Raw genomic sequence first — 18,108 nt, 5'->3', positions numbered from 1 at the left:
ATCATTTTGCATTCATCTTATTTCCTTTTTTTCTGATGGAAAATTTGGGGCAACCCAAAAATAGGATAATGAAAGCCAAATACAGACACGGTAGTGGAGTTGTCTAAGGGATCTAACCATAATATTAAAGATCACATTTCTATAGCATTTCTGCAGGACACATTCTTCTCTTCCTTTGTGTATAGAGAGCTCATGTGTTGTGGTTATATATATATATATATCTATATATACATATTTTGCCATTAGGAAATACAGTTTTTACATTTTACAGCCTTTGGGAATGCTTACTTAGTACATTCTCCAATAATTACCATCAAGACCAAATTCACTAAAGGATCTGATGTAAGAAGCTGGAAATAACAGCTCATTACTACAAGTTACTAAGACAGACCTGCCACTATACCATATGCAGATTCAAAATTTTACTTTCTCAATTTCAGCTCAAAACAAAATTTAAGATAGCAATAATAATTCACATGATCCTCCGAGATAAGCTGGAATATAAAACAAAAAAAGTCAACAGGCTTCTCTCAGATGCTTGAAACGTAAACCCCTTACAAGCTCAACTCTTCCGAACCCACCAACGCCCAGTGTTGCAATAATCTCAAGGTTCTGGAAGGGGGATGATGAGGAAAATCTGGCCACCTTCTCCTTCAGCTGAATCATCTCCAGAGAGAGTGCTTTGGACAGCTTCCAGTTAGACATGGACCGCCTGAACAAAAGAAGTGAAACTTTACACACATACCCTTAGTCAGGCAGGCACCATGCCTCTCATAAATTCCACTCTTAAATAGTCTTAACACTGCCTATGGTTGCCTCAAAGGCTATCTCAACTTTGATAGGATCAGATTCAGGTATATCTGGGAAGAAAAACAATGGAACATACAAACCAAAAACCCTCATATGCACAAAACAAGAAATAGACAAAAACAGAATTGAATCATCAAGGTAAAATTGATGAATTTTAGCCAGACATAGTGTCACTTGCCTGCAATCCCCGTGACTAGGGAGACTGAGGCAGGAAGATCTCAAGTTACAGGCTAGCCTCAGCAACTTCATGAGACTCTGTCTCATTAAAAAGTAAAAAGAAAGAAAAAAAGAAAGAAAGAAAAGAAAATTGGGGAAGTGGCTCAGTGGTTCAATCCCCCAAGTTCAATTCCCAGTACAAAAAATAAATAAATAAATAAAAGTGAATAGCATTTAAAACATACCACAATAAAACTATTAACAACCCAGAAAAGGAGTGAATAGAAGGCAATAAAACCACAGAGCCATTCTCTTTGTTGCACATATAGGACAATGCCACACTGAGGATCTTGGCCATAGTTTGCTCCTTTTGTCAGATATTGAAGTTTCCATGGCTTACCCAGAAAAATTGATTTTTGAAATGTGAAAAGTACATTTCTCACTTTATGTCTTAAGAATTGTGGAAACAACCATTTTATGCCTCAATTAAGACTTACTGCTCTCAGTTATATATTCATAAGCTGTTAGTACAATAGGCCTTTGGTGTAAAAATTGCAAATGCATTCCTTGCAAAAAAAAAAATCTTGTTATGTACTGATTGAATGCTCTAATTTAACTCAACCTCAGCCTTCTAGAAATTTTGAATATACAGTTTCAATAGCACTATCTACTGCACATATGCTTAAGCTTTCACTCAAAAAATGTTTTAAGGGGTGAGGGTACAGCTCAATGGTAGAGAGCTTGCCTAGCATGCATGAGGCCCTGGGTTCAATCCCCAACACAGCAAAAAATAAACAAAGAAACATAAGAAGTGTTTTAGCAAAAAACAAAACAACAAATCATTTAAAAATGTAGATTTTCTATCAAATAATATTAATTCATCCCTATTACTACATCCCTATTACCCAACTCCTCCTCCATACATATAATTATCTAGGCAATAGCTCCCTTATGTTTTGAAAAACATAAACTATGACCCTACTCTTTACCTGTAATCTAGTATAAATGTCCTTTTAAGATGTTACCATCGTAAAGAATTCCCTTTACCAGGAAATTTCTCCCTAAAATTTCTATTCATTATGCAAAATAAAGCTGCTGACTATTCAGAGACTTAACTAATCATCATTCTAGTGACATTCTAGTATCTTGTTTGTGGAAGAATTATTAAAAAGAGCTCCCCAGAAGTTTCTAGTGAAGGCACATTAACTGTTTACTGTGTAGGCAATCGAGCTCCCATGTCTTCTTCTTTATCTACTGACTTCCCAACAAGTCAGATCTCTCTTGGGAGGATGTTCCCCCACTTACTTGGCATGTCTTTTCTCATCATCACGGTTCAGGTTCGCCACATACCCTTCCAGGTATTTTTGGAGTTCTTCAAATGTCCCAACAGTTTGATTGAATGTTCTGAATAACATAAAATAAAATAGAATAAAATAAAGCAAAATAGTACCAAAGTAACTTGACATTCTTCTTAAACTCATGCAAGAATATGTATATAGTTACCCATGGAGTCAATTGTTTTTCAATAATTTATGGAATATTAACATTGTTGTAACATGTGGCCTAGTTACTGAAAGCTCTATAACTGAGCTTTTGAGTTCATGCAAGCTAAAGAGGCTACCAGTGAGAAGAGACAGCATTTCTATTGTTTTCTGCTTTGCAGTTCTAGTTTGCCAACAAGTAGTTTTTCATTTGTTTTAAGACAGTGGAGAAGAAACAGCTTACATGATCTGTTTATTGAATCAATAGCTTATAGGGGTTACAGATTTTAATACTTTTGCTTAATTAAGTAACAATTTTAAATCAAAGGCAAAATTTATTTGTTCTTTGTCTCTGATAATTCTCCCCATTTCGCATTCCTTCATAATTTCTTTTTACCTGAATTTCATAGTTCTCTGTCTGAGGCTCATCTGGTTGACCTCACTCATCCTTCATAGACCACAGCCTTGTCCTGTGCCTGACCTAATCTTCCTGTCCCAGTTCACGGTCTTTAGAAATTCTTACATACTCCACTGTCCGTGAGAAAAATGAATCCCCTTCCTCACAAGAGAAAGGATAGTTTTATTGAATGTCCTTCCAAAGTTTCCCTATATCGTATCTAACAATCTGCCTTGATTTGTGATTATTAGGATAGAGACCCCACTTTCACCATTGTGGTATCATTTTAAGTGTCTGATACACAATAGAATGAAAAGAATAAAATGGGCCTCAACATACCTAAAACTAATAAACCAGTAACACCTCAATAATACAGTGTCACAACTTAATGCCTCTGTACACATTTTACTGACAGCCAATCAATATTTCCATTTGTCAATATGTGTTACACACTGGAATGGGTATTTTTCATTCCTCCCCTCAGATGTACTCCCCACTCTCTTCTACCCTTTACTATAAACTGACCTTTGTTGATGTACAGTAATGGGACATAAAATAATATTGCTATGGAATTTCTAACTTCCTTAATAATTGAAATTTTCAAACAAAAAGGAAATGTTAAGAATCTGACACTTCTCCCTTCCCTTCCCTTCCCTTTCCTTCCCTTCCCTTTCTTGTGCTGGGGATTGAACTCAGGGCCCTGTGTTTGGAGGCAAGCACTCTACCAACTGAACTATATCCCCAGTCCTCTGACATAACTTTCCTATGTGAATATATGAATACAGCATAGTGACTCTCACCATCATGTACATCCATAAGACTGGGTCTTAACTACAATAAGATATATTTTATGCTTGTACAATTATATCAAAATGGACTCTACTGTCATATATAAAGAAACAATAAAATAAAGGAAATATTTCTTGTACTTTGTTTTCCTTTAATTTACTCTTCCTTTACCAATTTTTTGCTTGCCACTAGACTATTGTTATAAACAAATCTTTTTTTTTTCATGTTGTGACACTGGGGTCATGGGTTCCTAAAGGTTCTTTCCTAGCTAATCTTAAACCACTCTTTCAAGAGCTGCAACATTATAGCTGTAACTTACAAACAGCCTGTACTCATTCAGCTGTTACAGTAACTAACCAACTCCTTTGGGATTTATCTCAAAAATTAATGATGGTGGTGTCACCATACACCTTCCATTTGTTTAGAGATCTTAAAGCAGGGTTATTTCACGGTTTATCACACTTTAAAAACAGGAAACCCTCAAATTCTAATTCTTCTTGCACTATAATCATTCTAATCATGTATTAAAACCATGGACTAGGAAGGAAAGAATAAGAATCCATAGACTTTCCGTGCCTGCATCTCATCGCAAGGATGATGCCCTCTATTGAGCCACCACCTGGTGAGCACTTCCCACATGCCAAGGACTACATCAGATGCTGGAACTGCAGCAGCAATGCAGTTACATGTTTCTGTATTCGTGAAGCTTACAAAAGAGTAGCAAGAGATGGTAAGTAAAACAAAGTGTGAATAATGGTATGATTTGGGTAAAAACAGTGGACTATGGGAGTGTTGTGGGGTCTTAATCTACTCCAAATCATAGCTAAGATGATCCTAACATTTATTATCCAAACTGAAATACTTTCCAGAATGAAATGAGATACCAATAATAAATATGTTGGGATAACCCTAACTGTCCCAAGAAAACCAGGTTATAGGTGAAACTAGCGACACCAGATAGTCAACATCTCTCACCCACAGAGTAAATCCATGTAATTTTTTATCTTTCATTATGCCAAGTGTATGTTATAGACTCTCAATGATATATATGTAAAGTAAACATCCTAAAATTATAATCTTGCAAGTAATTTGTAAAATATATAATGTCAATGCATGTTTTTCATGGATTAAAAGATATTACATACATGTGTGGTACATGAGATTATAATGAAGGAAAGAAGTCCTTCCTTTCTTTCAGATTTTGTTGTGCTAACATTTTAGAGCATTTATTCCATACAGCTATTGCTATTCAGCACATGCACATATTTTTAAGGAACTCAAACAAAACAATGTATTATTAGGACAATATACCAAATCATTTTCCGTTTAAGAGTTGGCATTCAAAGAGTGCTATCTGAACACACTTTTCACTTCCTAGCTGTCTGCCTTTGCTCTGGAGTTTTACTTCACCTGGGGTGAATTTTAAATTTCTTCTTTGCTAAGAAAAATCCTATTATTTCTTTATGCTCCATTTCCATATTTAAAAAAAATAAAATAAATTCTTAACTATTTGACTGCATAGGGACTGCTTTTCTTTCTGAGCAGGTGCTATGAGAGCCAAATGTGCTGGAGAAAGAAAGTTGAGATGAATCTGGAAACCTGGGCAGTAACCCCTGCTCAGTCACAGATGGCATTGTTGGTACAATTCTTTAACCTACTTTGGATTTGCTTTTCTTATCTGTAAGGGAAAGAATTGAAATAATTCCATGTGAATTATAGTCACTATTTAGACATGTTAATATTATTGTAGTCAATACTTGGCTTTTAGAGGTGCCCCCAATTTTTTGCAACAATTTTATATTTGGAATTTGCTTAAAAATGGTGTGGAGATGTCACAGAGTGGTGAAGAGTATAGATAAGATATGAACTGATAACTGTTGAACTTGAATTGTAGAGTTCTGATGCCATTCTATTTTTTAATGTTTGTAAATTTCCATGATAAAAAGGTTTCTAAACATTCTTAAGTTCTTCCCAGCTCTACATTTTTATGATTCTATGTTCAATAAATGCTGTATTCAATCAGAAGTTGGCTATATGTCTCTTGTAAATTTACTGTTTTTTGTTAATATTTCATGTGAGTCTGACCTATTTCTTTGACTACACAATGACTTTATTTGGATAATGATCTAGCTCTACTATATTAGAATTTCCTTTAGTGTATCTTGTAATTAATCAGTAAATATTTAAATGGTTAATGAGAGATCCAAGATGCCAGGATAAAGTATGATTTGAAGTGAGTGAAACAAAATAAAACTTATTCTGAAAAATAATCCAAGATATTTAGACATCAATATTGATACACATTGCTTACAAATGACTAAAATTTGTTTGGAAATATAAATAGCTAATGACTATTTTATACATTGAGAGAGGATTTATTCAAAACTGTTTTTGACTGCTAAAGGCATTTTAGAAATAAATTACAAAATTGTTCACTACGTTGTATGGAAAACATCCATAAGAACACTAATAAACTTATTTCTCTGGGAGATGCAGAATTTAAATCAGTCAATTGCTGATATTTATGTACAAATTCTGCACACAAAATATTTAGCCTGCCAGCATCTGCCACTGCCACAGACACATTCAGATCAGAAGGCCCTGTTCCTTCTCATGAATTTTAATAGAATGTACTTGCAGCTGAGGACTGGCTAGCATTTCCGAGTGGTGATGAATGAGAAAACAGATCTGCCCTGGGAGTAAGGGAAGGCCAAGTCTTCAAAGGTGGCAGTAGTCTGCCTTCTCAAACATGAGGATACTCACTCTCGATCTATAACCAGGCAAGCGACATCGTTTTCTTCAGCAATAATGTTAGCTGACCTGACATCATCACTGCAGACAAAAGCAGGAAAGTCAGTTTCCACTGCAGTTAGAAATTAAAACCACCAATTTGATTAGGAAATCTGCTACTTTGTATGAAAGCATCTTCCCAAAACTATACTTTTGAAAAAACATTTTAATTTATACTCAATCCCGTTCCAAAAGAAAAACCACAAGAATTTAAAATGTATCCCAATAAAGGTCATCTACACAAGGAATGCAGAGGAGAAGATAATTGCACTAGGAATGTAGAGGAATTGCTGACTGCAAGGGCATGTGGAATATCATTCTGAGCTTTGTGATAGCTAAACTAAAAGAGCTCTCCCCCCGATCAAAGAAGACTAATTAATAAGGAAGCAAAACAGAAATGAACTGATCAAAGAAACTTATTGGGAAAACCATCAAAAATAAAACCCAAGAAAATTGTTTTCAGTATCAGATCATGAAAATGTGTATTTATACATTAAAATCCATTAAAATCTCTGAAATCAATTTATATATGAAAATAAATGATGAGTCATAGGATAATTAGCAGTATCGTCTTTCTTAATGGTGCATAATAGAGTAGGTAATACCTTACAATCAATATCTTAGATATGATGAGTAGTCATATATGACCTGATGGTAAGTTTAATTTTCTAATGAATATCAACTTGTTAAGCATCAGGCAAATATTCTTCAGAGATTTATTTTTATTACTTTCCTCCCTCTATTCGTTATAAATTAAAGAAAATGAAAACAGGTTCTCCCACATGGAACCCAGTGCTCAGAGATTTATAAGATGTCCTACCAGTAGCAGCAAATGGTAGAATACCTTACTAGGACTGCTCCAGTCAACTTCATCAAATATAGTATTGTATAAATATCCTTCACCTTTCTTAGTGGTAGGACACAGAAAACTTGGGCAGCCCCTCTCTACCATTCCAAAGAAGTGCCCTCTGCCTAGCTGATATCCAAAGACATTCTGACATATCTTCCATCCCACCAAGATCCCTTTAAAGGATCTTTATAAGAAGATATGATATATCAAGAACTATGTAATGTTTTGAACAACCAACAATAAAAATTAAAAAAAAAATAATAAACCCCCCCCCCCAAAAAAAAAAGAAGACATCAGTAAAGACACTTGAGTTTCATGAACTTTGGAGTCAAAGGCAGGACAGTTTCTGCTCAACTTGTATGAATGTGATTTAGACAGAGATAAAGAGAGATGATGGAGATAGAGATAGAGGTAGTGGAGATAGAGATAGAGGTAGTGAAGGCAGAGAAAGAGGTAGTAGAGACAAAGCCAGGTAGATATAGAAACAGAACAGACACGAACTTGGATTGTGGACCAGCTATTTGATCTCTGAGTTCTGAGAAAGAGATATCGTGTTCCTTTCACATGTTGGTGTCATCATTGGCACTGAGAATAGTCTCTGCAAACACTTTACAAATATTAATGTTCATAAACACACTCATATTTCTTTCATAGTACTGTGTAAGTGTCATGGATTTATATTTGCATATGAAATTCTGAAAGAACTTCTGGGACTTTTAAATGCCAACTTGTGGAAATATACAGAATAAAAGGAAAATTGAGTCAGTCAGCAGCAACCCACAAAAATGTTATAATGTTTGTCTCCACTTTCCTTCCCATTGGTTTTAACTTTATGCTTTCAAATACCTTGGTAAGTTGTGAGTCCATAGTAAACATAAATTCCCATATTGTCCATAGGAAAACACTATAATTGGCTGGCTACAACATATAGCATAAATCACTGCAGGTCTTACAAAAATAGATGACACATTTCCTTTCAAGAACTATTTTGTCTCCATACTACATTTATAAAGGCCTTTGAACTTTCAAGCTTTAAGCTATTTTGTTTAGAAGTATGAGACAAAATAGCCTGTAAATGCCGAAAACAAATACATTGAAGTCTTAGATAATGATATTACATTATGATAGTGCACAAAAGAAAGATAATTTCCCTATTAGGGAATCAAGTTCATTACCAGCAAGAAAATGGGAAAGAAAAATTTAGCTTGGCTTTAAATTCTACTTTTAAGTTGCTTACATAATAGCTATAACCTAATTTATTAAGCTTTAATACTTGGGTTTTCTTTTAAAAAATCTTCATGATGAGATTTATCTTCAGGTAATATCTTCCTTTGCTCTGTAATTATGTAAAATCTGTCATACAAATCAGTAGAACTGGGGATTTATAAACCAAAATTAAGAAGGTAAATGAACAGAAATACTATTCCATTCCTTCAAGCACCAATTTGAAATAAAAGCATTAAGTCATAACATAAATTTTAAGTGATTCCCCAGTAATTCCAAATATTCACTTAAAAACATGTAATTCCAAAACATCATGTTGCCCAAACTTTGAGGTTTTATGAAGTTATTTACATTTAGGAAAATATATTTCTTCAGTCATGAGGTTTTATGAGTTTTAGGAAGTACATAGTGTCCAAGTCATTCGATTAACCATTAAAAATATTTCTTCCATAAATCATATCAAGAGTAAACCAACTTATGTCTCAAAGACTGAAGGTTCAGGTAGAAATCTCAAATGCACTATTTTGAGTTGCTCAAAGACTTGCAAAATGAGCTGATAATTTTAGAAGGCAGTTTAACATTTTTGTTTAATTCCTGAATATCTGAGGCCATTAATTTGGTGGCTCAATAGGACAACTTCAAATGACTAGTTTCACATAGAAAACGGTCTAAGCATTGTATGTAGGTATGGCATATAGATTCATGGGCTCACCTGATCAGAGCTTTTTCCCCAAAGTATTCTCCTTTTTGCAGTGTTTTAATCAGCTGTGGTTGATCGTGGCCCTCAGTACTCTGAGTGACTTTAACCTAAATAATGTTAATCGATTAAAAAGGAGGGGGAGAATCAGACACATATCCATTTCAGCAAACCCTCCAGACCTAGATAAACTTGATAAATGAGGGGAAAAAGATAAGATTTTCCTTTAATTTTACAGTAGTAAGACAATTAACTACACTCAGCTCATTTTGATGGATATGAGTGATCCTGTGGTTTAACACAAAGGACTACCCTCTGAAAGAAGAAGATTCTCCACTTAAACCCTACCTCCTAAAGTTAATTTTTGAAAGTGAATCTAGTTATTCCTTCCAAGACATTCTCAAAGGAAATAATAATGGTCCTGTGGGAACTTTTGTTACTCCAGAAAGCTTAAAAAGAATTGACAAATTAATTAAGAATAAAGTTGAGGACTGAGAATGTAGCTCAATGGTAGATCACTTGCCTAACATGCATGAGGCTCTGGGTTCAATCCCCAGTACCACCAAAACAAACAACAACAAAAACAAACAAAAAACGAATAAGGTTGAATATCAGGAGTCCTAAGTCAGGTGTCCACAGATTTGCCAAATCCTATGTACCTACTAAAACTGGACACAAAATGTGGGTTGGAAATGGTTCACAGCTTCTGTGGGCATCTCCAAGTGAACCCATGGCCCAGGAAACTGTAAAAACCATCTAGCATAGCCAAACAAAACTTTAATATTTCATATCTGTGGCTAGAATTATTTTAATTCAACACAGTAATAAATGTTGTTTCATGCTGATTAGAATTTTTGATTGACACTCATGTATGTTACAATACATTTAAAAAATTAAAAATAATGATAGTAAGTACAACATGTTAATTAGCAATAATTCTTTCATAGCATAGGTCCAAGTAGGGGAGAAGTAGTTAAGATGTGGTTCTCACTGTTGACGAATAAGAGGTTTGAAACTATTTTGTTCATGTTTTTTCTTCATTGGGGGCCCAGTTCAAAGTTCACCCACAAACCAGTTTACAAAAGTCAGTGCCTGATTCTCTCTTTCATGGAAGAGGGAACATACACAAAATATCTGACAGACACAGGGGCTCAAGAGATTTGATTCCTTCAGTATTTCATAAATGATTTTTGTCTCTGACAAACCTTAAGAGTCAGCATAGGAACAACTGACAACAGTTTATCTATTCAGAGTTAGGTAAAGAAAAATACCTATTTTATATGTAATATATAAATAAAATTATATAAATATTATAAATCAACAATATAAAATTATAAAATATATAAATAAAAATAAATTTAAATCCACAATTATATAAATAAAAAAGTAAATAAAAATAAAATTTTCATCAGCATCTAAGTCAATTTCAGCTACTGCATACAAATTTAAGTTCCAAGTTTATTGGTTCTATAGTTTAATGCCTGACCACTGCCACCCCCAGCTGCTGAGCTCATTCCCCTCCACTTGCCACCTGTCACATCTGTTAGAAAAATGTTCTAGCCCTGTTCTTGGACCCTGGAGCTGATTGAGAATCACATACTCATAGCTAGAAATAACCTCAGAAACCATTCAGCTACTGTATACCAGGAATCAAGATCCAAAGAAAGTCAAGTGACCTGCATAAGGTCACTAAAAGGAGACTATCTCACCTGGAACCCATCACAAGTTTCCTGTGGCACCCACCTTCAAACCCAGCCCTCAGGCAGACCCCAGAAAATTCTTTTGGAGGAAGCGCCAAATGCATTCGATGTAGACTATCTTATGCTGCAGTACAGAATATTGCTGCATTTATGGCAAAATGATTAATTTTAAAAAAATTTATTTTAAGTAAGCTTTAATTAATATTTACCTTTCCTTTTGCCAAAATGAAAAAGGTACTCCCTTCCTCGCCCTCTCTAATGATGTAATCGCCTTTGTCGTAGTATTCCTATTGGAATGAGAAAGAAAGAGGATGTGAGGTCCAGCAGAAATTACAACTGAAGGAAGACACAGGGAAACAGGACTCGTTGGGTTTCTGAAATGAGTCTCCACACCTGTTTCTCTAAATTTTGGCCTACCGTATCTGTTTTTCTTACATCGCCATCATAAACTGTACAAGAGGTGACTTTTACTTTACTTTTGCACTTGTATGTTTTATTTCACAGAAAAAAAATTCACCTGGAATACTGAATTTCAGGTATGGAGACCGCAAAAGCAGGGCAGCGATCTCTATGCACTGGTGCACTTTCACCTACATAATCTAAATACAAACCGCACAGTGATGGGTAACAGTCTGAAAATGAGGTCCAGGATTTAGAAAAGAGCAAACAATCACATAATAAATTGAAAATAACACCCTTAATGGGTATTAGGAATATCAACCTCAATTTCTAATTTCCTGGAGAGCAACAACTGCTGGGACGATTGCACATACACACTAAATCGCTCTGTTATACATATTACTTCCAACGATTCATCATCATAAAAGATCATAAAGATACTGGAATTTTTTACACATAAATTCTATTTTTAAATGTAGTTCCATCTTCATGAAATCTCAAATGACGACCTACTTCTTTTTATGTATGAATGCCTCCTTTATTTATAGATGATTGTGTGATTGGAGAATTATTGGGTAGGGAAAAGTAATTTATCCACCTGTCAGACCAAAAGAGCAATTCAGTACCCGAGAAAACAAAAGATAGATTAAACTGTCTGTCTCTATATTGCTTTAATTGTATCTTGTCTGGAAATCATACAACTAAAATGGATCTCTTAATTATTTATACAAACAAAAATGGGATTGTTTAAATTTTTAAAAAGATATAATTAACACATAATAGCTCGCTGTCTCTTTTTTTAGACTTGAAAATAATTTCAAACTTAACAACTTCTGTGTTTGTTTTTTAAATACCTTTCTGGTCATTTACTCTTAAACTCAACTTACATGTATGGAATAAACATTGCTAAATATTTATTATTACTGTTAAATATTATTTATTAATTTTAATATTTATAAATATCAATATTTATTAATACTGTTTAATATTAATAAACATACCTTTTATTTTCATAGCACAATGTACATCTTACAAGACATTTCAACATTTCATAGAAAGAAGCATGATATTTTAGGGTAGAAAAGTATTTTGAAGCCACACAGATCTAGACTCAAATCCTAGTTCTACCCTGAATTTTACTTTCATCAGTCCATAAAATTATAATAAGAACATTTACCTTCAAAGATTTAAAAAAGTACATTAGTTTTCTGCTACTGTGGAAACAAATGACCACAAATTTAGTGGCTTAGAATGATACCCTTTCATTATCTTAGGTTCTGTGGGTCAGAAAGTCCAGCCACAGCATAGCTCAGAAATGGCATAAAATCAAAGTGTCTGTAGAGTTGTGTTCCTTTCTGGATGCCGGGGGCGAGGGGAGGAATTGGCTTTCATGCTCATTCGGGTCATTGTCAGAATTCATTTTGGGGATGTGGTCCCCATTTCCTCACTGGCTATCTGTGGAAGCTACCCTTATCTCCAGGAGACCTCTGTTGTCCCCCTGTCTGGGGCCCCTACATCTCAGAACCAGCAATGACAGGTCCAGTTCTTACCCCAGAAATCTCTCAGATTTCCACTTCTGCTTTTAGTCAGAGAAATTCTCTGATTTCTGGGGCTCATGGAATTATATTCACCCCACCTCGCCCATCCAGGGTAATCTCCTATTTTAAAGTCCCAAACCTTTAGTACCTGTGTAAAGTCTCTTTTGCCAGATAATGTGACATATTTACACATTTCAGGGATTGGAGTCTGGATATTGGGGGAACCATTCTGCCTACCATAATAAGCCAATGAAAGACAACGTTTTCTGAGGTACTAAAATAATCTTAAACATGGCAAATGCTTGATTAGTAATTGCCATGTTAAGGAAGAGGAGGATAATGTTTGCTTAGTTAGTGTATCTTCTGGACCTCAGTTCCCTTGTCTGTAAATTAATATTGTATATCTACTATAGATACATAGTGTACTAAAATATCTGGTGGAATGTTTGGTACAGAACAGGCATCTGGTGACTGTTAATTCCCATAAAAAGAGTGCAAGGTAGTTATCAGAGTCTTCCACAGGAATATATGGTTATCCAGATAAATTATACTCCTGCTGTTAGTTGCAGCCATATAATTAACTTCTATCTAAAAGAATCAAAACAAAGGTGATGTGTACCTTTTTTTCCAAAAAGGTCTAAGAACCCTTTCATGTATGTATCTTCCTACTTTCCCCCAGTTTTAATGGTATAACCCAGAAGGACTTTGTAGTCATGAGCCTGGTCCTGAATGACTATGTGGAGTCCACAGGGCCATTTTCCCTAGACTGTCAAATGAACAGGAGGCAGAATTGTATTTATCCACCTGTCAGACCAAAAATTTTGTCTGATTAATGATTAATGATGATGGAAACCATAGTGTGACTATTCCCCCTGCCATTTTGTAAATTTCTTTGCATCAATTTATCTAACTCTTCATTCTTCCTCATTTTATATTTATCCCAAACATTCACTGTAGACAAGCTTAAATTTAAAATGGCAATGACTATGACCCTTATGGATGACCTCATTCCCACAGTCCCGCCGTCTTTATCTAACTAATGTTCAGTTCTCTTTAATAAAACTGCTGGAGTCATGTTTTATATTCTCATTTCTAATAGTCTGCCCTTCAGTCTCTCTTGTCCACATCCCAATCTCAGTCTCCATTGTCCACATGGAGCAGAAGGACATGGAGAATTTTTGAGGTGCTGCTAGGCTTTTCTTCTATTATTATTAAGCCTTTGGTACATACAGAGGTGCAGCTTTAACTCCTGTCAACCAGGTAAGTTTGAAGTGAAAAGCTTGAAAGGATACTTGAGATAGAGCTTCATTGTTTCTTAAGGGACAAATTTCCTCGTGGTATTTTTCCAAGGGATGATTCTTTGTCACCCCAAACCATGGGAGGAAGATAAATAATACCTTCCAGTGTATTGACAGTAACTTCATAGATCAGAAAAGGCTGTGGAAATAGGTCAGACCAAAAATATACAGTGGTAAGTACTGGCTGTGATGCCGGACTGCCCAGTGTTTGTCAACCAGGGAGAGTCGCCAGTCAAGCCAGGGTGGTCACCAAGACCAAAAAGAGAAATGCAAACAGTGTGGTTATTGTCCTTGTGGTTACACTGCAGAGGGGTCCCTCAGAGGACCAAGAAGCCATAGACCCTAACCTGTAGAGCAAAGTTTTCAAGCATTTTTTATTCTTACCTTCAGTAAGAAATATATTTTACATATACACTCAATACACACATAATACCATGAACACATACATTTATATGAAACTAAAGCATGGTTTTCAAAATGATACTTACTACTCTGATTTTTTTAAAGGTTCCACTAAACTGATTTCATGACTGAGCAATGATTCGTGACCCACAGTCTGAATAAGATGTTTTAAAAGAAGATGTCAAGAAGCCTGGAGAGTAGGTACTTAGTGTATGGAAAAAAAATCAATTAATTTCAGGATAGAATAATAGGTAGAGATCACAAGAAAACTATACAAACAGCAACAGCCAAAGGTGGAAAGATTTTATTTTTGCTGTACATAAAATGCTTATACTATGATAATCTAGCAAAAGTCTAAATACAGTGGCCATAAAAATACTATATAAAACCAGAAGAAACTCAAAGGTGATGGAAAAAGAAGCATTTTAGACTTCCTTAGAGTATATAGTTTATAGCTAGAAATCTCATTACAATTAAGTATTGATGATTTACAACAAGATGTAGTATACACACACATGCACACACACACACACACACACACACCCTCGGTGCCTCTACTTTTCAAGTTTGTTTAAAAAACTGCTTACAGTTGTTTGAGTATAAGTAGTTTAAACAAACTTGGGTACATAGAGAATTAGTAATTTTTTCCAAGTACAATAGTTACGATCTTAGAAATATTAGAGGAAATACACCTAGATCAGCTGGACCCTATCAACCATTCAGCATTAATTTGGCACCTGGTTTGTTATTGCCAAGGAACTAGATCCTACAAAATAAAAACCAGCAGATATTATTTCTATTTGAGCAAGTCAACTACATAGAATTCAGTAATATAAACAATGAAAGATCCCATAAAGATGTGGTCCACAACCCTCTTGTTTTGTAATGAGAGGACACTATAGCTAGAAATCTCATTACATATGTTCATTATGATTAATGGACAGCTGATAGTGACAGAGAAAGGACCACAAACTCTAGTCTCCAGACTTTGGACTGGTGAACTTTGTACAACTCCCAGCAGCCCCACCTTTAACTCACTAGTCCATAAACTGGCAAAATCCACAATGATCTCAGTTTTCTTATGACTCAGGATATAACAATTAAAATGAGGAAAACTGTCTGGCTTATCCAACTGTTATTAGGAACTTTAAGAAAGAAAGACTAAATTTTGAAAAAAATGATTAAAAATGGAAAATTCCTATATGAAGTGGCAGACTGGGGAAATTTGAATACATGTATTCTAGTCATAAACATATATGTGTTTCTCAAACTTTAGTAAGCATAAGTATCCCAACATTAAAAGTAAAAAAATGTGAATTTGGGGGCCTCTATCAAAGTTGCTGATTCAGTAAGTGAAGGATGTTACCCAGGAACCTGCCTTTTAACTTTCAAAGGGCCCCCCAAGTCTGAAGAAGGAAGGATAAGAACATTCCACACTACTCTAAATCCACTCACCCCCTCTCAACTGTGACTTTGTGAAAGATGTCAGAGTGGCAGTGCACAAGGCCACTAGGTCAAATACCAGAGCTCTGTAACAAACAGTGAGGTGACCTCATGATTCATCACGGGGCTTGTAACTCAGACAGCACAGTCAATCCCATGCTTCTGGACTGATCTGTGAATGCGAAGAGAAACCCCTTCCTCTCCTGTATCGTCCTGCATAATGGCAGGGGGAATAGTCACACTATGGTTTCCAGCATCATTAATCATTAATCTCCATCCCAAATCTGTATCATGCTTTATGACTTCACTATCTTAAGCACCTCAGTGAGTGTGTTACTGTTATTCCCACTCATTCCCCCATGAGAACATGCAAAAAGGCTTAATGGCAATGTCTGCCTCCAGAACCAAATGATCTGAGTGACTTAAGCTAGAGTCAGAAATGCTATTGGAGCACTGCACAATGGGGGCCATTGGGTCTAGAAACTCAACAGTGTTCAACAGTCTACATCTTAAACACATCAGGCCAACTGCTTCTTGATGGAAAGTTCTGATACCCACCCCCATGTCCACCCAACACCCTCCCAAACACGTATACATAGGGATTAAAAACTCCCTTTATCAACTCCTAAACAGCATGACAGATTCTATTTTCTCAAGGATTATGAAACCAGTTTGTGGTACAGCTAGTCCTAGAACTCAGCAGGCGCTCTGTCATAACTTGGGTGCATTAAGAATAGATCATTGTCGGACCATGTGGACGGGTCATTAGTCCAAGCTATGCTGGTAAGGTATGTGCTTTTCTGAGAGCTAAAGAGATTCCATTACTCCCTTGTTCATTGCTTTTGCATCTGAGAATTTTCACACATTACAGAGACACATTTGTTTGCCAGGTAATGAATAAAGAGCCTTTTATAAAACGTGCTGTTTTCTGCAAATGCTTAGATATGGTAAAGCTTTTCTAAGGTGTTTTAAAAGATGAGACTCAAACTTGAATTGTGTGCTAATTAATACTGGATTTGAGTACCCATCTATATGTTCTGTAGCTATTGCCTATGGCTGTTTTAAATATGTATAATTTACCATTTAATTTTAATGATACTAAATTTTCATATTTGCTGTCAGCATGGAATTCCCCTCTGGTGAATCTACTCTATTAGTTTTATATTAAAAACAGATTTCCTTGGTTAACAAAAAAATATAGGGCCTCTCTAGCTTTAAAAAAATCCTCAGAAATTGGGATGAATTATTAATTTATAACATCTGTGATTGTTTTATATTACATTAGGGAAATCCCAAGAGATGCAGGATAAGCAGTCTTCTTGAAAATGACTTCATATCTGACCCCCATGGGGACACAAGGCCAGGCATTGTGTCATCACGGTCTGTCCCAGATAAACTGCTGAATGGGTTCCATGAATTGTAAATGGAAACATTACTGGTGTCACTTACACTTAAGGATGAAATGGTCCCTACTCCCTTCTCAACAGATATTATTTTACATTGCATATTGTGATTGACAGAGGCATGAATCTGTCAACAATCAGCCTTGTAGGGCTTTTTTATATTCCTCCCACTGAGAACAGCTCTATTAAAGCTTAAAGTCTACATGTGACTTCTTTGCCATTCCCTACCTCCTTTAAATTCCATAAAACCCACTTTAGTTTCAATGAAATTGACCCCCAAGAAAGTTAGAGAGGTTATTTGCTTTGAATTTTAATCTCTGAAATCCGAAGAGGTTTTCATAAGATGCATATCATTAGCATCCAAGGTATGTGCCATTGAAGTATTATTCACAAAAAGACGTGAAGAGTCTTGGACTGGAACCAACCATCTGGGTGATGCCTAAAATGAGTTTTGAATACATTCCAAAATGCCGTTTTCCTCCAGACATTAATATAGGTAAAGTGCTTCTTGAGTACAGTTTCTTAAAATGTATTTTCCTGGCCTAGAGTGTTCAAGTATAGAATGTTTCATAGTCTGATTCAGAGGCTTGTCACCAGAAGCACCAACATGCCCTTTCTGTGCTCCATTTCCTAATTATGCCTCACTGACTCCTTTCTACTATGAAAACTCTGTAAGGGATTGTGATGTTAATTGCAGAAAAATCAAATGCCTCTTGAGTAAGGCAGATTAG

General features: G+C 35.4%; 1 protein-coding gene across 3 annotated transcripts in view; it reads right to left on the bottom strand.

The window, feature by feature from the left end:
- Positions 1 to 18,108, bottom strand: part of Prkg2 (protein kinase cGMP-dependent 2) — a 100,335-nt gene that overhangs the window by 43,690 nt on the left and 38,537 nt on the right. The window contains exons 7-11 of one of the 3 annotated variants that reach the window (XM_015499250.2): positions 11,104 to 11,181; positions 9,210 to 9,304; positions 6,397 to 6,465; positions 2,272 to 2,370; positions 559 to 712 (exon numbers count right to left, since the gene is read on the bottom strand). In XM_015499250.2, coding sequence (XP_015354736.1) covers positions 559 to 712; positions 2,272 to 2,370; positions 6,397 to 6,465; positions 9,210 to 9,304; positions 11,104 to 11,181 — 495 coding nt within the window. Of the gene's footprint in view, positions 1 to 558; positions 713 to 2,271; positions 2,371 to 6,396; positions 6,466 to 9,209; positions 9,305 to 11,103; positions 11,182 to 18,108 lie in introns of those variants that run through there. The other 2 variants (XM_015499251.2, XM_048784772.1) reach the window with 2 other exon arrangements.

This window comes from Marmota marmota, unplaced genomic scaffold (assembly GCF_001458135.2).
Source record: "Marmota marmota marmota unplaced genomic scaffold, marMar, whole genome shotgun sequence".
In the NCBI taxonomy this organism is placed as follows: domain Eukaryota; kingdom Metazoa; phylum Chordata; class Mammalia; order Rodentia; family Sciuridae; genus Marmota; species Marmota marmota.
The sequence above is the reverse complement of the archived record's forward strand: the minus strand, read 5'-3'. Positions and strand labels throughout refer to the sequence as shown.